We start from the raw sequence: 21,503 nt of genomic DNA on the forward strand, positions 1-21,503 counted from the left end.
CCTAAAGTAATTACAGGAACTCATAAGAATCTTCTCTACCACTATCAATAGACAAACGGACACAATCCCCCATCCTTTATACATTATATGAGATGGGGATTACAGTTTTCATATTCTTTTGTTTGTTTGTTTTGTTGTTGTTTGTTTGATTGTTTTTCTGAACTTGGAGATTGCTTGCAGATAAAAAAAGGTTCTGTTCCCAGCTCAGCCTTCAGACAGGATGCCATCTGATTATAGCCTGGTAGGTTCCATGAAAACAAGGTTTATGCAATCTCTGTCTCTCTCTGTCCCAAGTTTCATTAACCTTGAAAAGCATTTTCCAGCTTCAGTGGAGTTTGAGAGATAATATCATTCACAGAAATTTCATAGAAATAGATAACCAGACAGGAGGCACGAGGAACTGAACATTTAGGAGCCAACATTAAATAACTTTCCATCCAGTCAGCAAATTTCTACAAATTTCTGCTTCTGAGCATGGCAACCTGCTCTTTGCTGTCAAAATGCTCTGCAGTAGAAGGTGTTAAGTATATGCAGTCATAACAGAAAATATAATTTATATAATTATTAATATAATGTAATGTAATGTAATGTAATGTAATATAATATAATATAATATAATATAATATAATATAATATAATATAATATAATATAATATAATATAATAATTATATAATTATTAGATGTTATATATTATTATTAATATTATTATAATATAAGAAACCAGTTTCATTATCTTCAATATTCACAGAATTAGTAGCTTATATTCCTAAAGGATGAAATAAATGTGGACAGCCTGAAGTTTTTTCAGATAACCAATGTTAGTCGATTGCTATTCATCTTAGGAGAAAATTAGAAGTAAATATAATTCTTCACTGGTACTTCTAGGGTCTAAGTCTCTTGCTCACAGGACCTGGGAGGCTGCACACTGGCGCAATCAGCTCCTTTATGGATTGCTAACTCCAGACCTTTCAAGGCCTTGACTCACTTATCATATCCCAGCCACAAAACTCAACTTGAAAGCAGATTCATTGCTTGGATTTCTTTACTGATGTACTATCAGAAGTATAAACTGCACTCCTTTAGTGATCTATGAGAACCAAGAGCTTATATTACTTGCAGCTGTCCCATAACTCAGTCCAAAGGTGATGATTTGATGATTTCAGCTTCTCTCCTTCTGCCATCTGAGTATTTCTGTTTCATACCCCTCCTACTAGCACTAGCATTGCATGCCATCCCTTTACCATGTATCTTTGAACTGATTAATTTCTTTGTCTCTGTTTAGGCATGCAATCCTCATCTAGATATAATTTATTCAGTTCATGCAATATTGGATGTTGTGCATTCTGTATCTCTTTACTGTAAAATACTCTTTAATAATCACAGGAACCCTGTCTTGATTATCCCAACCTCAGTCTCATTTCAGTAACATTTTAAGTTAAATAATATGTTTTAGCTTAAATATGTTATTTAAGTTTAAATAATATATTTAAACACTGCTTCTAAGTTTTACATCTTCTCCCCACATATTTTTCTTTTTCTTTTTCAAGACTATATAGTCAGTGTGACACTTCACCTTTATATTATTGTTTATTATGTTTTCCTTGAATTATGTCAGCTTATACCAAATAAATTATATTTAAGGTGACCTTGAGGATTTATGGCTGAGCTTGATCCTTATAGTGTTTCCATTTCTCTTTCTACAATGCTATCTTTAACATGTATTTTCAAAGTGAAAATAACACAAAGCAAACAGATAGTCAGAGATATGTTCCCTTTCATCATGACAGCTGTAAAGAGATAAAAACCCCAAACCATTCTGTTTGTGTCAAAGATATGGAGGAAAGGTTCTGCCAAGTAGTAAGTCTTTAACCAGAAACACGTCTATTTACTACATTAATGGAGAACTATCTCTAAAGCCCTTACTGATTTCAGCTATTGTTTCTATCATGGCAGGGGAAAAAACTCCGTCCAACAGTCTTATAATATTCTTGCCTGCATGGGGCTTTATAAATCAGATTGAGAGCTGTAAGCATTGGATAAAAATTACTGCAGTTCAAGGTGCAAAATTCTAATTTGATAAAAAATTCTCCATGCTAATTACAATTTACCAGTAATATTTCTCTTGAAAAATTTAATTGCCAGATCCCCGTGGGACCTCTCAAAGTTTCTCCAAAAACCTTTTTTCTTGACCTTTCTGGCACATCCCCTGTTGTGTGATGATTCGGGTCAATGTGATTGGCCGCCACTATTATTCTAAACAATGTGAAAGGCAAAAACTTGGTGCTCTTACTTTCTGTTTGTACAGCTGAAAGCTATGAGTATTTGCCACAGTGCATTTTGTGCTCCCTGGATCAATGTATAGTTGAGCCAGATCCAAAATCTAATAGCCAGTGAAATTACTAGTCAACCTGAGCCTTCCAAATTTGGGATTTGCTGATGTTTTAAAGCAAGATACAAACTCCATACCAATCCTGAGCATGCCAGGCACCTGTTCAAGGTAACTGACACGTACTGTTTTGTAGGTAAGAACTCACAAAACACCATGGTCAATCTTGCTGTACAATGGGTATCTCAGGAAACTTGAACAGTGATGGGCCAAAGATTCAGGTGGAGATCTACCAAAAGGACATGGAACATGCCAGCTTTTGCCAAAACTGCCAGGAGCTTGACCATGCCTGGCTAGATTAGTAGAGCCAAGCCAGCTGTGATGCAGGATTCACCATTACTTGAACTGGATAATGAAAGCTAGACACTGCTGCAAGCCCAGACTTCTAAAACTCCCAGAAAACAAGTCCAAGGATAAAGAGAATAAATGGACTGGCATTAGTCTGCTTAAGAATAAATGAAGATTTTAATTTTTTTTCTCTAAGCACATGCTTGGTTGGGAAAAAGTTCTGTTCTGTGCTGATCATATGCTGGTTCCACTACCAGGTGCTGTGCACACTACAGGCAAGGCTGTACTGCAGGTGGCCTCAGAGCTGCACCTGCTCTGGGTGGCTGCTGGAGGCAGCCTGTCTCCTCCCAGCCTCTGGAGCAGCCTGGCACCCTGCCCCAGCCTCGTGACACCCCAGGGAGTCATAAGAACCTCTCTTCCTCAATTCTCTCCCTCGAACCCTGACCCTGTGCTTGTCATTGCACTGCAATAAGTGGTGTGAATCACAGTTACCCCCAGCCTGATTCATTCCTGCTGCTGGGTCGAGGCTCGCAAATGAGGCAGAGCTTCCTTCTGCTTTCCTTCTGAGCTGTGTCCCCTCTGCACAGATCTCATCCCTTTGGTGCTCACATATCCCCAGAGTCGTCTGGAGCATTTCTAAAGACAGCAGGTAATGGTTTTCATGAACAAGAGGCAGACCCATGCAGAGAAGCCATCACAACAACAATGCACTTCATCTTTTTCTGGCAAATCTTTGGGAGAACATCGAATTCCCACGCCCTGGATAAACATCATCCGTACAACAACATTGTATAATGTGCAACATTGTAAAATGTATAAACCGTGCTCTTTTCGGGCGCCTCTTTTTGCTGTCCTACCACCGCTTTGCACCCATGAAGATCCCCTTTCTCCCGGAGAACAAGGGGGCGAGGAACTTCCACCAGAGCTACCAAAGAGGACACAGAAAATAGCGATGGGGCCTCACAAGGCGCCACGAAGCTGAGGGCAGAAGGAGGGGCCGCTCATAGCTGCGGGCAGCACGGCAAACTAGCATCAGGACGAGAGGTCATGGGTTTAACCTGACCGGGGGGGTTAGGTTGGACATTAGGAAGAATTTCTTCACAGAACGATTTAGGCACTGATTAGGCACTGGAATGGACTGTCCTGGAAGGTGGTGGAGTTACTGTCTCTGGAGGTGTTCAGAGAAAGACTGGACATGACCCTTGGTGCTGTGGTCTAGTGGACATGGTGGTTCGGTCATAGGTTGGGCTCGACAACCTTAGAGGGCTTTTCCAATCTAGATGATTCTGTTAAAAGGATTCTGAACGACGACTCGCAGGGAAACCCTGGATGGGATCCCGCTCTGTCCGCTTTAGACCCTCTGCCGCAAAGTGGGGATGCGCGACCTCCCTATTCCCCTTTCCCCGACCCTTGATCCCACTCCTGGGTACGGGATCGCCCCGCACCCGGTGGGACGGCGGTTTAAGCTCCACTCCCTAGCCTTGCTCCGCCTCAGCTCCGGCGCGGCCAGGAGCTCAGCGCGCAGCCGGCTCCGCCCGCGGCCGGGCGGGACGGGCCCGGCTCCGCCCCGCGGCTGCGCACACGCCCGATCCGGGGCTCGGCGCCGGCAGCTGCGTCGCTCTCGGAGCCTCTGGTTCTGCCGCTGTGCCGTGCCCGGCCCGGCCCGCGGAGCCCGTGCCGCAGGTGGGGACGGGAGGGCGCTCCCGCGGCCGCCGGGGGCTGCGGGGCGCTGGCGGAGCTGCGCGCCGGGCGGGGGTCGCTGCGGCCGCCCCTGGGCCTCGGCGGGGCCTGGGCAGGCCCGCGGCGGTGCGCGGGGGGGCCGGGGGCCTGGCCTGGCCTGGCCTTGGCCCTTGCCGTGCCCTGCCTTGCCCCTGCCCTGGGGCGGCTCCTGCGCCGAGACCACCCCAGGCCGAGCGGGGACCGCGGGCCGGCCGGGCAGCCCAGCAGCAGCCGAGCTCGCCGGGCCTTGGTCCAAACCTGCCGGCTCTAAACTTCGCCATGTTTGTGAGAGCAGCTAGCGCTGATGGACGAGAAAATCCCTAAACGCCAGGATTTTTGAGTCCTTTATTTTGGCAGCGCCCGCCTTGCCGCTCAGGCAGTGTCCGAGACGGGGCTCTGTAACGGGGTCGGGAAAGACAGCGCTGGTCGTGCCCGGCCGAGCTGGACGAGCCTGCGGCTGCCAAGTCACTGCCTTACCCTCTGCCTTACCCTCCTACCGCGTCCACTGCTTCGGAGGCGCTTGTGATGTTCGCGGTTAAGGCGCAGCTGGTGGGGCAGACGGTGGTTGCGATTCGAAACATTTTGCTGTATTGAAAAAGAAGTAGGTTTGTAATGTCAAGTTTATACCTTTGCATATAAAGGGTAAGAACATCAGCCTAACTTGCTGGAGAACAATTTCGTTTGACTTTATGAAGTTTCATTGAGTTTATAAACAGAGTTGTTTTCTCTAGTCTTGCCTGTAGCTCAGGCTGTGGTGGTTCAGTCTGCCTTGTGACACTGTTTTGGTTTTGTACATGTACCATTGTGCTGCAGTGCACAGCAGGTTGAAGGGTGCGGTCATAAACAAAAGCCACTTGTAACGTTTTTAATTTGCCGAACCCATTTTAACAAACTGAATTCACGGAAGTCCCAGCTAAGTTCAAGGGGAATGTAACATCAGTTGCAAGGGAGAGCTGTTTGTGAAGCAAGATTTCTGACTTTGGTGACGGCATGGCAGCTATCCAGCTCTCCACGACATATGGAGATGTTATATTGTCAGAGTTACTACTGTTTAGCCTCTTAGTGATCAACATGTTTTTGATTTGTGGTCAACTGTAGTAAGGTTCAGGCTTGGCTAGAGGAAAAAGCAAGTTGGTGAATCTAATTTTGCTTGAAGATTGTTCTGTTTTTTCCTGTTTGTGAACCGAGATGTTTCTCCCTGGTCTCTGGCACCATTAAATTCAGTTATTGAAGACCAGGTACAGTTGGCATTGAAGGATGCACCTGCTTTAGTACTTTAATTCAAATAAAGGATTTGCTCTTGAAAGGAGTTCCCAGTCAGCCTTGCCTGCTGCACTTTGATTCATGTCACAGTGTGATCAGGGAGTGTGTGAACTTTTCCTTCTGGAAGAAGCTAAAACTAGAAGGTGCACTTCAGTTGCCAGTGGGTGTTGGATGAAGTGGTGGCAGAACAGCACGATCCCTGAGCTTTCAGATCTGTAATTGTGACAGCTATTGCCTAAGCTGCAAGACTCAGGTTCCATAGCTTGAAGGCTGTAGGTCAGCTGCAAGGAGAAAAGTAAACAAAAACCCCATGTGAAATAATTGTCAACAATGTCAGCAGCTTTTTCAGGATTTTTTAATAGCTCAGTAGTTTTAATTTTCAGTTCAACAATTTCCATTATTGAATGGCTCCCAAACTTAGAGTGTTTAAAAAGTGCTGTAGCAGCAGAAGGGTAAATAGCTTTCCTGCTTGTAAGGGTTTAATGACATAAGTGAAAAAAATAATCCTGCATATTTGCTGGGGCAGTAACTGGGACTAGTTGGCATTGTTGACTTGCTTTCTGTCTCCCACATTCACCTAGTCTTTGTGACAATGTAATGAATTAATGTTGTGTTTGCACTGTCAATCAGTATTGAGATATTTCTCTCTTGAGTAGTTGGTTTAAAGTATTCTGGCTTCTTTTCCTCTTTTAATCTTCCTCTTAGGCCTTCTTTTTAGTGAACCAGCAAGATAATTCCTAGCTGCTGCTCTAAAAATACCTCTTAATGGACAAAAAAGAAAAAACACAGTGAAGTTTTGCATATTCTTTTTTAATCAATTGATTGATCAATTGATTAGTCAATCAATTTTAATCAATTTTATTCCTCAAAAACCTGATTGAGTGACTGCTGTCTCTATATGTTAGGTAACTAAAATGGGTTATGTGGATCACCTGAACAACTAAGTGCCATTGCTGTAGAGGTTTATTTTTTTTTTTTCTCTTGGAGGTTTTTTCTTACATGTTGCAAAAAAACTAGGTGCTTACTGCACTTTTTTACAGACTTTAGTTTCAAATGTTCTGTGTTTCAAGGTATTTTCAGTGTCATGGCTGAAAAGCTACAGTAATGAGGAAAAATTAAAATACACACAGGTAACAAAAATGTTTTTGTGAGTGATACTCTTTTTTAAACAAGTCTTTTTAAATGCTATATATTGGTATCTGCTGTGTTTAAGTAACTCCCATTTTTCACTTGGCTTCCCTGTGAACTAGTTCTCTTTTGAATAAAAGGGAGTCATCAGTTTAAATACCAGGTGATCTATATTTCTAGCTTGGAAACTAACAGTCTATCCTATGTTCTCAAAACAAGTCCAGGCTAAAAAAATTTACTAAAATTAAGTCTGTCATGTGTGTAGAATTTGCTCAAAATTGCTTTCTATGGCCCAGTGTTGATTTTTTTTTTTTTTTTTTTTTTTTTAATACTAAGGTTAGTGTGCTGTGTTAAAGCCTGTACGGTAACAATCCTTTGAAAAGCTGTTGCAGCTTTTGCCTGCAGTTGTACAGTTCTAACTTTAAAGCCTCTCATTGATCCCCTTTAACCCTGTGCATATTGGAGAATCTGAACAAAGCTCCCAGATAATTCAGGTTCTTTATAGTTTGGGATTGATCCAGCTTGACCAGGCCTTGGTGCTTTGCAGGTCCTAAGGGGTCCGAACAAAGGAGAACTGAGTCTTGTCAGACTGTGGTCACACACTAATAGTTACCTGGTGCAGAGGAATAAATGCAAGCCATGTTTGAATCATTCTCCCTGAAAACATCCTTCTGACTTTGTTTCAGACATGGGAAAATCACTTTCTCACCTGCCTATGCATGCATGCAAGGAAGATGGCTATGATGGAAGCTCAGTGTCTGATAACGTGAGGAACGGTTTAGTTCACTCAGAAGTGCAAAATGAGGACAGCAGATGTGGAGATGTGTCACAATTTCCCTATGTGGAATTTACAGGAAGGGACAGTGTCACCTGCCCCACCTGTCAGGGAACAGGAAGAATTCCACGAGGTAAGTTTTTTTGTTTATTATTTTATTTCTTTTTTTAACCTATAAATTTACATCATAACCCTATGCAGTTGTAATAATGCATAACAAATAGCTTTTCAACTCAAGTTGAAGTTTTCTCATATTTTTGACTTTTTTTTCACCACTAAGGATTTTGTTATGCTAGATGAGTGTAACAAATTGGATCAGCTGTTACACCTTGGCTGTTACAACTTGGATCTCCACTTGTCTGTACCCTGCAACTGTTTCTTCCTCCTCAGCTTTGAATACGCCCATAACCATAGGTCCTGCAAGTTAAACTAGCAAACCTGTCGTTTTGTGACATTTTATTGCATCTTTTTTTAACTACCTATTTTAAACTGTATGAATCAATACAAAACTGCAAAAATGGCTGCAAATACAGAGATGGAAAAGTAGACCTGGGCTGCAGCACCTCTTCCCTGATTTGTAGTGAATTCTTTTGCCCTCACTGCTGCCAGTGTCCCTTGATTTCCTTTATCCTGCTTTTGTCCCACTGGTGTTTGCTAGGTGGATAACTCCAGCTTGGAGTTGAAAATACATAGGTTCTTTGGCTGCCTCGGAAAGGAGTAGGTTACAATACCTAACTGTTTTGTTTGCTTTGCCCTCATCCTTTACTTTTCCTCTTGGTAAAACATGCTGCTTTGTTATGCTTCTGTCCTAAATTATAAGCTCCCTCAGTATTTATGAAGAGACCTGTGAAGGGAGAACGTGGGATATCTGAAACTGGGCAGAAGGAGAGCCAAGTGGGCCAAGGCACAGCATTTTGCTTCAGTTGTGAGATTTTCCCTTTCACTGGGGAAGAGCTGATGACATGATTTCATGTTAGAGTTTGCCTTTGCCAGACCTCTTACCCAAAATAGATTATTGGGTGTAAAAGCTCTTGGAACTGATTTTTGAGCAGCAGCTCAGGAAATTTGAGTGATGTCTGTGCCATGTTATCCTTCTGCATGTGCTTCAGTGAGATTAGGTTATGACACAGTTCACAAACACTTGCATCTCACCTTTGTAGAAGGACCAGGGAGCACAGAATATTTCAGTGGTTGCAAATATCACAAGAGATTTGTGTTTTAGCTGTTAAACTTTCAACTAAAATGTATTCTTGGAGTACCTCTGAATTTAGCAAATTTCACACCTGGAAAAGCTATGAAACTAAAAATTGCCTTAGCCAGAGAGGGTAAAAAAGTTTGTTCTGTTAACTCGTTAACTTGAGATACTTGTTAATATCAATAGCACATTTTACTCAAAGTGCAGAAATAGCAGGATTTCTATGTTCCAAAGCTTCTTAAATCTCACTGCAGAATCCTTGGATGTAATACTTAAATAAATGTTAGTTAATTATTTTATTAAAAATTTTGCAGTAACTATAAAAACATGCATGTTGTGTATACATTCTAATGAAATAATGTGGTTAAACTTAAACTTAAAATGAGTTATTAGAGCTAAGAGAATTGTGTTTGTAATCATTCCTTAGTATTTTAGAGAAGAAAAAATGTCACGTTTGGAGGTCATTTGAGGGGAGAGGGGAAAAATTAAGAATGACAACATGACTAGTAAGAGTATAATTAATACGTGACATGATGGTTAAACTATAATAAATTCATGAAATTGTTTTGTTACTTGAACAGCTTTAGTTTTTAGTCTGATGTATGAAAGGAGTACTGTGATATTTTCTTAAAGTTTTAAGATGTTTCATTGAAGTGGAGATGAAAATATATTTTAAATTGGTAGAGACTTTTTAGAATGTTGATGTTTTTCATGCTGCTGTATGCTTGGTTAGCATGTTTTGCTTAGCTTAGTGATTCAGCATGGAATCGTTGCCAAGTGCTTGGTTAACTAAGTGATGATTTGATCAAATTCTGCATTTGGCTTAAAAATTGCCAATTTGACTTGGCCTGGAGGCCTCTGTTCTCATACAGTACCACAACAAATAGCAAAAACTCTTCTGGCAGATGTAGTACACGTATTTTCAACTACTCCTCTGTGCATGTGCTCTTTACTTCTGCTGTTAAGATATGCCCTACAAAAATACTGTCCAGTGACATAACCTTCATGGAGAAATCAGCAGATACTTATTTTGACTTCCAGGGTGCTACAGCTCAGCAGCACCATGATAAATATGGTTTTATATAATTCTGATTCCCAGAATGCCATGTATGCATAGCTTGTGTTGCCCAGATGAGCTGTATTGTTAGCTTTGGTTGTTTCTGTTTGGGCTTGTTGTTTGCTGGGGTTTTTTAACCAAACCTGATCTCTGCTTTTTCAGAAGAATGTGTGCAGAATGACTTCTGGATCAGTTCTTACTGCCCAGGCTTCTGAAGGTTTTGTCCGATGAGTTCATATGGTCTGGCATAAATAGCTCAGAGCTGTTCTGCATCTCTTTTTCTCCAGGAAGTGGTGCCAGAGGAAATACTGCCTCTGATCATGTGTGCAGCACAGAGGCAGAATTTATTGCTGTTTTGGTCCTTGTGGACTTGGTGTTTTTTCATCTTGGTGTTGTGTAACCTGTGCTCTATTTCAGAAAGTGACATCAGCTACAGTAGCATTTGACCTGGGTCCTTATCTGGAATTTAAATGTTTTTCTTTAGTGTTTATTCTTTGGTGCCACTAAGTTGTATCGGTTACTCTTTGTTTAAAAGAGCTGCAACAACACTTATTCTTTGTTTAAATTCTGAAAGGGTGTTTTTGTTTCCAGGGCAGGAAAATCAGCTGGTAGCCTTAATTCCATACAGTGATCAGAGACTGAGGCCAAGAAGAACGTAAGTCAATAGCTGTTTGTGATACCTGAATCTACAGTTAATTATTCTCTTTTAGTTAAAATTCAACAATTCAAAGGAGATAGCAATAAGAAGAATCAAGCAAAAAATCACTGGAATGCTTTCTTGCATTCATCATTGGAAGAACAGGGCTTGTGGGTAATATCAGCCTTAACCTCGAACTCTTGGTGAGTTATTTATTAACAGGTGTGCATACTTCCATCACAATACATCTTAGCTAAGTACAAAGCTAAGGAATACTGTATGATCTATTCATGTTTACAGTAATGATGTGAGTATGTCTTAATCTCTGTAACATCCTAATTGATCTAAGCAGTCACATCTTCACTGTTAGAGTTCGAGTTAATCTGTAGCATCTTTGAGCCACTACTACAAAATAAGTCACCTTAAATTAATTTGTAATATTCTGATTTTTGCAGCTAGAAAAATCAACAGTTTATGGTACAGCATATTTAATTTTTTTTCTAGGATCTACATAGGGGGTTCACTACAATCCTCAGGGCTTATTGTTCTGGCATGTTTTGGTTTTTACTTTTTAAAAAATTTTTTTAATGTTTTGATATTTTTGTAGTAAACAGAAATGAGTGCCAGGTAAAAGAAATATATTAGCTTCACATAATACTATTGTGGATAATATATCTAATGTCATAGTAGTGCAAATATGAAACATATAACTTTGGTGTTCAAATCTTGACAAAATTTGAGCTGAAGTAGATCCTTTTATTTGTGGAGGGTTTTTTATTATCTCTCACACCACTACCACCACCCCACCCTCCTATATGCACACACACACACAGAGCCACAAAGCCACACCCACACAAACACAGCCTTTTTATATTAGCTTAATTGTGCATTTCCTGCTCCTTAGCTGAAGTCCTAACACTTTCCCTGGAAGTCAGGATTCTCTGTCACAAGAGCTTTATTTTGTGTTCTGGGTGGTTTTTGTGAGCCTTTCACAAAATGATGGGAGTTGTGCTATAAATAAATGTTAAGAGGAAGTGGATTTGTTTCAAAGCACATAAATGTTTACCTCTTCCATTTTCTTTTGCAAGTTACAAATGTGGGAATAACCACATGATTTGAAATGTGATTTCTGATATTTATGCAAGAGTAACAGCTGTTTAAGACATAGCTGTGAAGTGCAGCATTGGTTTTTTTTCCCCTTTTTAGAAGCTAATGGAAGCTAGAAATAGACTGAATTAATTGCATTCATTAGTCCTGCTCCTTATCACTTAAAATAGCATGTCATTGTTTTTTATTGTGCTTTTCACTCTGAATTGTGCTTTTTTTTTTTTCTTCCAGAAAGCTGTATGTGACTGCTTCTGTAACTGTGTGTTTGCTGCTCTCTGGGCTGGCTGTATTTTTCTTGTTTCCTCGCTCGATTGATGTTCAGTACATTGGTGTGAAGTCCGTATATGTCACTTACGAACAGGAAAGGCGAATAATCTATCTCAATATTACGGTAAGTCTTGACTTTTTGGGTGTTTGGAATGCATGAATGCAACAGGAGATACTGCTTTGAGAGTTTAATGTAGGTAGAAACTGTGGTCTGGCTGAAAAGCTTGGTTGGTGCCTTAAGAACTTGAGTCGGTGACCAGTTTGAAAAATGTGACTGAGCCTGCTGTGGTTGGTTCCTATAGCTGTAGCTAATAGAGATGTAGTTGCAAGCTGACACTGCGTATTCTGTTTCCAAGGGAGCAGTAACTTTGGAGTTCTCAGTGTTACTTTTGGAATATGTCTGAAATGTAGTGTGTGGATGTAGGAATGCTATTTGCTACTGCCCTGGTATTATGCCTCTGTCAAAATTGTTGTTGAGGAAAAGTACTTTCTTACCCACCTTAAAACTTAAAGGAGCTCTTTCCAGACAGTTCTTGATTTCTTCGTAATTACCTTCGTACAGGTTTGCCTAAAGACTTTTGGTAGAGTTCTTCATTTTAAATAAAGCAAAGATGTCATGGGAGAAAGAGGTCCTTTGATAGCTAAATATCCTGGAAGGAATAATCGAGGATAGGAAGAAATGCTGTATTTGAAGTGGAGTGTTGTTACTAGGAAAGTTGTGCAGAAGTTTGTGTTACTCAATATGATCACTAAACAAACTCAAAAGTGGTGGTGACCCTGCTCCTCTCTGCAGTCCTCACAGGCAGGAAAATCTACTTGCAGAATTTCTGGTATTACTGTCTCATGCACAAGATTCAAAATGCTTGCTTAACAAGATAGACAGAATGGATAGGTGTTACTGTTTTGTGTTTGTTTTTTCAGAACACACTTAATATAACAAATAACAACTACTACTCTGTTGAAGTGGCAAATATCACAGCCCAAGTTCAGTTTTCAAAAACAGTTATTGGCAAAGCACGGTTAAACAACATCACCAACATTGGTCCGCTGGATATGAAACAGGTAAGTAGCTCAGGCTTTCAAAGTTAAACATGTGTTAATCTTCATATATAAATCTACTTAATGGTGTTTTCATTGTTTTTTTTTTTAGATTGATTATATGGTGCCCACAGTCATACAAGATGAAATGAGCTACATGTAGTAAGTGTACTCACTATTAAATATCACGTGAATCTTATTAAAAGTTGCAGTGCTGTTAAAAACAACTTTTTCCAAAGTTAGCAGGAATCTGTTTGAAGAGATACTGGGGCATTTTCTTTAAGTTTAGTACTACTGAAAGATAGGTAAACCACAACTGCTTGATGAGTTTCATATAGTGGCTTGCTGTACCTGGCTGTAAACCCTTTAAATGGTATCTCTGTTATAGTATTTTAGGGCTTGGCACTAGTTAGGACTGCTGCTTTAGGGGTGGAAGTGCAGGTGTCATCCCCTAACAAGTTCTCAAGTAACTTTCCCGCAACTTTCTGTGTAGTAGAAGGAAATTTGTATTTGGTGGTATACAAATTAGGGGCTTGTCTTCACATGTTGTGTATACAGTAGTAAGCAGTATTTACAGCCTGCCCTTGAGTGGCTTTATTCATAGCTCCTGAAAGTTCATTTGTCCAACAGACTGTTACCTCATTATATCTTGGTCACAAACCTCGATTTTAGTTCTCTTACAATGAAATCCAGACTGAACAGAAAGAGTTAACTATTGAGGCTCCAGGTCTGTGTGCACTTCTAGTGGATGCCAGCCTCTTTGGGATTGGAGAAAACCTTGTTGCTTTCAATTGTTGCAATAAAATGAAATAGGTGTGAAATGCTAAGAGAGGCACAAACTTCAAATCAACAGAAAACCTTGAACCTCTGTCAGCTTTTAAAAGTGTGTAAGTTAGCTTTATGTAAACACTGAATCTTGTGAATCTGCCACACTTTGAATGCATGAGGAATAAATAAACTCCATAGAACTCATGATAATACTGTATTTTCTTACAATTTGGAAAAGCTGAGTTCACTGACTCTTCGTATTTTATTTTTGTTGTTCAGGGGGAAAGAATGACAAAGGCTGCAAATAGGAATGCAGATATTGTAGGTGGCTGCCACTGCAGCTGATACTGCACTGATCACATACTTTTGATTCTAGAGCTGATAAATTTGTGACCAAGAGCGATGATTTAAGAAGCAGGGGTTAAAAGTATGCACTTACATGGTGCTCTTTATGGCTGGTATGTAGGCATGTGTCAGAAAATGAAAGTCTGAAAAGGTTATCTTGCAAGAGAACAATAACCTTGACTTTGGAATATCTGTATGTTTGTTAAAGGTTATTTTGTATAATATAGAAGTGGATGAGGTCAAAAAAGAGGTGACGAATTGACACTGACAGGCTTTAATGTAGTGGCTCAGGTTAACCTTGGTTAGTTTCTGGAAGATGGAATGAACATTTTCTGAGGATGCTTCTGTTGTGTCCTCAGCATTACAGGAAAGCAAACACATGTGAAGACAGTACTTGTGAAAGTAAGACTCTGTATGTAGCAGTGGTCCAGGTGAGCGTACAGTCACTGGCAAATTATTCTGTTGCCATTGCCAGCAACTCTGTAGTCTCTATATACAGACAGCAGAATTTCCAGTTGAAGCCAGAAGTCTTGCTTTTCAGATAATTACCCTGGAAAAGTTTGATGTAAATCTAACAATTGTTCTTCTTTTTTTTGCAGTGACTTCTGTACTTTACCATCTATCAAAGTACATAACATAGTAGTGATGATGCAGTAAGTATGATAGTCTTCCTATGTATGAGAAACAACTTCAGAAGCCATGTAATTCTCATTAAAATAATACTCAAATATTTAATCCTGGAGTCTTTGCATCATAGATAAATGAAGTCAACTTGCTTTTTAGTGTAGTACTTTATAGTTACAGAAAGTGAACTGTGTCTTTTGACAGGTTCTGGTGGTGTAAAGACTGGATTGAGAATCATTGTTACTGTATCTGCTGTGCAGCTGGGCTGTAACCATGTAGTCACTGATGTCTCAAAAACTTTAAAATTACTTTGTTTATCAGCCACTGTTCAAAACTTGCTGAGATCTTTGATCTTGAAGGAGGTCCTGGCTTTAGCACTCTGTCAGTGACTGCTTTGTGACAGTGCTTTTTGTAACATTGCATGAATTTCAGAATGGTGGGGTCTTTTGTTGGTGAGGGACCAGGGCATATCTTTAGACTAGATATAGCAGGGCTTGTAGCTTGTTTAATCATTTGCTTTCTTATCACAAACAAGAAATATTATTTGTAGCGGTAGATTTTACAAGTAAACCTCAGCTTTAGCATCTTTAGGAAAAGGAACCAGATGTCTTTCATGGAGAAAATCTATAGTGGCAAATCAGTAATGTTCTTAAATTTATTTAAAACATATTTTGTTCCAAAACCTTTTCCTTAATAACCCTAGTAATAGAAACACAGTGATTTTTAGAATAGGAAACTGAAAATCTTCTCTTCTGTCTTTTTAAGAGTGACAGTGACGACCTCGTACTTAGGCCACCCTGAGCAAATATCCCAGGAGAGATACCAGTATGTGGACTGTGGAGGAAACACAACCTACCAGCTGGGCCAGTCAGAATATTTAAATGTCCTTCAGCCTCCACAGTAAAAGCACCTGTTGGTTGGTGTGGAATGACTGCAGTTGGTGCTTGCAGAGATCCTTTGGATAGAACTGGTGTTCCATGGAGTGGAGAGTACACGCGATGTACAGTGTAGCAAACGTGGAGATCTGTACACTTTAGATGCAAGGAGGGAAAGGTGCAAATTGTAAATAGGTGCACTTGTTAAATGTTGTGTTTTCCCCTTCTGTTTGCTTTCTGTTACTGTAAGCACTTCTGTCAAGTTGTGTGGTGGGGGGGAGAGGGGGAATATCAGATCCTTGAACAGAACTGGGACTTTTCCTTACAGCGTGGTACATCAACTTAGAGTAACTGTGTGTATGTCTGTGTTTAGGTGAAATGTGTCACTAATGAGCATTTTTAAAAAGTAATACTCATAAATTTTCAGTTTATACTTCAGTTCTTGATATTTGACTATTGAAAATGGAATGTTACTACTTAAATAACAAGATTACTTTGAGGTGTCTGGGTATGAAATTTCTGTTAGTAACCCAGTGGCAGTAGCTCTTTATTTTGGGATTCTACACTTTATTTGCTATCCATGATTTGAGGTGACATGCAGTCTATGAGAACCAGGAAAGGTCTCTTGAATGACACTATAGTTGAATGTGCAGTTTCTAGAATCTGGCATCTTTTCATTCATATTCCCTCTTGCTACCTCTGGGATGTTATAAGGAGAATATGAATTGTTAGATTTAAAGCTGGGTTTAAAAACTAAACAAGAAACAACCCCCACAACAATTACTGACAAAGGAAAAATACAAGACTCTAGAAAACAAACAAGACTTTACCAGTCTGTTTTTTAATAAGTTTTTTAGAACAGGTATTAAAATCAAGATTGCGCAGTTGGAGCTAGGTGGGAAACTTTGAGCGTAGGTTTGGAGAGCTTGGTGTAAATTTTTGTGATTTTTACTGTTTTAATATATTCTGTACCTAAGCAACTTTTTAGTGTTAATGTGTTGGGTTGTGTTCATTCTCGCGCAGGCTCAGTAGGGAAATGCAGTAGTTATCTGTACCTCCAGAGCACTCAACGGTCACATCAAAGTTGTGTAAGGGAAGATGAAGCAATTCTTTCTGTAGGAGTAAATGCTGATGGAATTGTGAGATTACTGACTGACAGCACAAAAGAGTTTCTGTAGCACAGTTTGCACATGCGAATTTCTGGGGTAATTGTCAATCACGATGATTATAAGCTGTGGGTCCAAAGTTGTTTGACTCCTAAAGGCTGACTGTTCTGAAGGTTAACTTTTTAATTAGCTAGATCAGGATTGTTTTATTTCTGAATTAGGTGAGATGCAGCTGTAAGAAGGTACTATTGAGACTGTCGCATTGTAATGAAAAATGTATTTTTTAAAATAGGTATTACTGGGTTTGTGCTGCCTATCTCCTGGAAATAAGCTACACAAAATGAATTGGCAATAAACACAATAGAAAAAGGCTTCTGAGTAACTTGCCGCTAACAATCTCTGATGCTCAAGTACTTCAGTGAAGATACATGTCTACATTATTCTCTTTGCTGGCCTCTCTTAGATGGACCTAAGGGGGTGGGTGAGGAAAAAATGTGGGTGATGTAAGACTGATTTAAGAGACATTAAGTAACCATAATACCCCCCTGCCCCGCCCCATGTCAATTGCTCTGAGCACTTCAGAGTCTATGAAAACCTTTGGAACCTCAAGTGTCATATAGTTCTTGTCATGTATCAGTTTCATGTAGTTGATAAGATGAAGCCTTCATCTTTTGCCTTTAGAGAACTTCTGTAGCTGGGATAGTCAATTGAGAAGAATTATTGTAGTTATATTCTGAAGATTGTTCTTGATTTTGGGCCCTTAAAAGTAAACATTCTTTATTACAGCTCACAGTCATGGGGGAAACTAGTCCGCAACTGACTCACCTTTCTAGAGCTTAGATGAGGTTCAGTCCTGTAGCTGCTAAAATGCATTTACAAGCTTGTCTGATAGCCTGTAAAGATACAGGTGATAACTAAAGACCAGCAGAGTGGGGAGCTGGCTTGAAGCAGAGATGTAAACTCATGATACCTGGTGTAGAAAGACATGCTGATAATCACAAGTAGGGAGAGAATGTTGGTTTAAATCATATCAGAACTGAAGTCTGCCAGCAAGTGACACAGGCTCTTTTCCTCTAGGCTTAAATATTTACACCCTGGAGTGTTGTTTTTGTTTGGGGGCTGTTTTTTGTGGATTTTGAAATAGAAAAAGAAGAAAACAGCTGTAGGCAGATAGTTATATTGATTTAAAACAATTTTTTTTCCCAAGGATCAAAAGTAATCTAAAATAACTGGAATGGCACAATGATCAAATTATTTGGTGATGATAGTGAATACTGCTTTTGCACAAGCATGATGGGGGAAGTTACACTTTATGCAGTGTTGAGACTTAAACTGGCTTTTGAAATTTTGGTGTACACATTGAGCTAAATCAATACTTAAATCTGTGATTCTTAACCTTGCATGAAGTGCTTGGATTTCTCTGATTTAAATTAAATAATTGAGTGGAGTTATTCTTTCCATGTATGTGTCACAAGAGAGAGGATAAAACTCAGTTTATTTAAGATATCTAAACATCAATTTGTGATAGACTTACTGAATGATGAAGAGTTCTCATCTTAAGAAACAAACTGTGGGTTAAAAATCCCACTGAATTCACAAATTAAGTCAATAATGGGAGAGTAAAAGGCTTTAGGTTCCAAGTGCTAGAATTCCCTTGCACAGCTGTCAGCATATTACTAACCAAATAAGGCAAGTATTTCAATTTATCTACTGATTTTAATATAGCATGTCGTCAGATAAACAGATAAACATCTGTGTGAATATTTAACTGGTACTTGCTTTATGTGACCAAGCTTAGAAACATGCTAAGTGAGCAAGGGAACTCACTATTAACTTTTATAACTTTGTAAACAAGATATCAATATAGATCCAAGTGCCAGACCTTTCGTTTTTCACATTATTTTTATCTTGATCTTAAAATAAAAAAGGCAAACCTTTCCATTAAGTTGTAAATCAATAAATACAATTCTCTCCTGAAATTCAACTTGAAAAAGTAAAACTTTTTTCCTGGTTTTTCTCATGTTTGTCTTCTGAAGTGATTCATATTTCACTTGTAATTTCCTCTGGTCTTCAAACACTATCAAATACCTTTATGCTGATTTTGCAGTGTGTTTATTTCTGGTAGAATTCTTTTCACTTGAATACTTTGTAGCAATTCCTTTACCAAAACCTGTTGCACTTTAAAATGGAAGCTCTGATAGTTATTTCTTAAAACAGTAAGAAATATAGTCTGGATGTTGCACTGTAATGGCACTATTGAAAATCAGCTTAATGTATTCTCTTCAAAAATATAACTGAAGTATGGAACACTTAAATGCATAAAAATGTTGACTATTTGACCATTGGATAACAAAGTTATTGTACATTTCAAATATACTGCTTTAAAAATGAAAGAATTAATAAATAACCATCCAAGATCCAAACCATCAAAGCTCTAATCATCAAATATCTATTTGGAGAGTTTTAAAGGGAAGCACTCTTTTTAAAAGATAACATTCCTGAATTCCTGGTGTGGGAAAAAGCCTGTAGAAGTTCATTCATAATTTCTTTACTCATCTCAATGTCATAGGGATGGTTGCTTAATTCCTAATCTTTTGTGAAGACAAACCATAAGTATCTTTTTTCTCTGTGGTATAACTTTGAAGTTCTTTATGCACTTCTGATGTGTGCATGACCTTGATATTAACATTGCAGTGTTTATATTTTGCAGCCTGCTGTTGGCAGATTTGAGTACATGTTCTAGTTGACTTTGCTTCAAATTGTCCTTGCAGTTCTGCAAGTGAATATATTTTTTCATAGTAGTGCATTGCAAACATGCCTGGGCTTTTTAGCTTGTGGTTTTTAAAGGGAACCATTTAAGCACCGAACCTCTGAGTGCTTGGATTGAGCCATGAGGGTCTTTAACCTGACTGAAGTGCTGTGCCCTCATGATGGAAAGGATGGTGCTTGGAGTGGTATGAGAGAAATTTCTATATTAAGGAAGGGTCAAAAGAGAAATAGTCTTATTTCTTATTCAGCATTTAAGGTTTCCCTTTCTTTTCCTCAATTTTTTTGAGGGGTGGTAATTGTGGTTTTGTTTTTCTTCCCACCCCCCTAATCTGTAGCAAAACATCTGTCTGTTCCCAGACAGCACCTTCTGAAATGGGTGACTTGTTCTGGAGCTGGGCAGCTGCAGGAAGCTTCACGTCAGCTGAAGTGCACTTGTAGAGTTAAGAGATGAGAAAGACCAGCAATGGTACCTCTAAGATCTACATTTTTTACTTGCCTGTCTAACAAAATGCCACAACCCTAGTAATGCTTCCAGGCTTACCACTACTGAAAGTATAAATAATGCAAGTGCAACCAATATACTTCAGCAAGGGACTACTTGTAACCAGCAAAATATTTGTTAGTGATGGCCCTGGTCACACCAAAAACTCTCATTTTTTTTCCCTTTTGGCAAAGGGAAGGAGGAATAGATCCCAGCCAAAAGATGTTGACAACAATTATTTGGCAGTGGTGAACACCCTGTGTTTGTTCCACTTCAGAAGTCACCTTCCTAGTCTGTGTTTAGCTTGGGAATTCTGAAGCTTATTTTGGGGTAGATCTACTACCTACAGCTATTGCCATGTAAATCTGCTTTACCATGGGTAAGCAGGCCTGTTGGTCAGGAAAACCAGTCTGTGTGGGATCTGCACACTTTGTGTGGAGAGCCCTTCGATTTGGTGGGACACTGTTCAGTGGGAATAACATCCTGATCCTCATACTCTCCTCCAGCCATCACAAGGGTCCTACAACTTGGATGCATGAGTTTCCTGGGTACTGAAACTGCTTTTGCTTTGCATGGGCAGGGATGTTTTGTACCACACATGTAAGTGTATTATGGTACCTGGGTATTTTGGGTCTGACTGACTGTGATTTGGTTCTTTTATTTGTTTTAAGGAAGCAAATTTAACTGCTGTTAACATCCAATGTACAGAGTGTGCATATAATAGCTTGACATATGTATAGAAATACTAATGAGTGATAACTATTTTTGTAACTTAAGATGTTCTTGTAAGTGTAGCAAACAATCTATCCAGTAAAGCATGATAAAAACTCTAGAAGTCAAGGAGTATTTTGAAATGACTTGTAGGACACAGAAACTATGTTAATGTAAGCTAACTGGGGCACAAGGGATCTTGTTATTCAGAGGTTCAAAATCTGGGCCTAACTTCATTATGAATATGTTTCTAGACAGGATTGTTTTACTCAAAGAAGGATATTAAATTTTCTATTTAAAAAGCTTGGATCACGTATATATTTTTTTTAACTGACTTAGTATTTTTTCCCCTTCTTCTCTGTCTCCCAGAAATTTTCCCTCTATCTCACCATATTTTCCCACTAGCTTTCATGTATTTTCAAGGATATGACTTCAATTTTTGTAACTTGGCATTCCATGATGTGAAGACTTTGCAATCTACTTTTTTTATACTATGTTTTATTGTGTTAAGTCTGTAATAAACTTGAGTATCTGAAAGCTGAACACCATATGTGAATGAATTAGTGTTGTCTCACTGAGCTACTAAAGTAACTGAGTCCAAACTTGGGCCGTTGTGGTGGGTTGGCCCCTGTCACCAGGTGAGCCCCCATGCCATTGCTCATATGCTCTTCCCTCCCAGTAGGATGGTGAAAAGAACTGGGACAAAAGCAAGAAAACTTGGGTCAGGATGAAGACATTTTAATACAAGAAGCAAAGCTTGTTCACAAGCAAAACAAAATAAATTCATTTCCTTGCAGCAGGTAGGTGTTTACAACAGGAAGATAAACCCCATAACCCTGGTTAGCCTTCCTTTCTGTTTTTCCTGAGCTTTTTTTGCTGGGCATGATCCCATATGGAATAGCCCTTTTGTCAGCTAGGAGCATCTGTCCTGGCTGTGTCCTCTTCTTGACCACTCACAGCCTG

The 21,503-nt window shown here is 39.4% G+C and overlaps 1 protein-coding gene across 3 annotated transcripts; it reads left to right on the forward strand.

Annotated features, from left to right (window-relative positions):
- Window positions 1–4,236: 4,236 nt before the first annotated feature.
- TMEM106B (transmembrane protein 106B) lies at window positions 4,237–21,083 on the forward strand. Of its 3 annotated transcripts, none has more exons than XM_059843910.1 (8): window positions 4,237–4,358; window positions 7,472–7,693; window positions 10,404–10,467; window positions 11,788–11,947; window positions 12,745–12,885; window positions 12,974–13,023; window positions 14,574–14,627; window positions 15,364–21,083. In XM_059843910.1, exons 2-8 carry the CDS (start codon window positions 7,474–7,476, stop codon window positions 15,500–15,502), a joined length of 828 nt encoding a protein of 275 aa, XP_059699893.1. In that variant the 5' UTR covers window positions 4,237–4,358; window positions 7,472–7,473; the 3' UTR covers window positions 15,503–21,083. The 3 variants fall into 3 exon arrangements, with proteins under 3 accessions (XP_059699893.1, XP_059699884.1, XP_059699904.1); XM_059843901.1 differs by lacking the exon at window positions 4,237–4,358 and adding an exon at window positions 4,619–4,999; XM_059843921.1 differs by lacking the exon at window positions 4,237–4,358 and adding an exon at window positions 4,619–4,995.
- Window positions 21,084–21,503: the final 420 nt, after the last annotated feature.

Source organism: Haemorhous mexicanus, chromosome 1 (genome assembly GCF_027477595.1).
Source record: "Haemorhous mexicanus isolate bHaeMex1 chromosome 1, bHaeMex1.pri, whole genome shotgun sequence".
Taxonomy (NCBI): domain Eukaryota; kingdom Metazoa; phylum Chordata; class Aves; order Passeriformes; family Fringillidae; genus Haemorhous; species Haemorhous mexicanus.

What these genes read in the sequence shown, in the direction of transcription:
- TMEM106B (XM_059843910.1), top strand. Translation starts at nt 7,474, where the DNA reads ATGGGAAAATCACTTTCTCACCTGCCTATGCATGCATGCAAGGAAGAT. An exon ending in AGACTGAGGCCAAGAAGAAC is followed by an intron (nt 10,468 to 11,787) that starts GTAAGTCAATAG and finishes TTTTTCTTCCAG; the next exon opens with AAAGCTGTATGTGACTGCTT. An exon ending in TAATCTATCTCAATATTACG is followed by an intron (nt 11,948 to 12,744) that starts GTAAGTCTTGAC and finishes TTGTTTTTTCAG; the next exon opens with AACACACTTAATATAACAAA.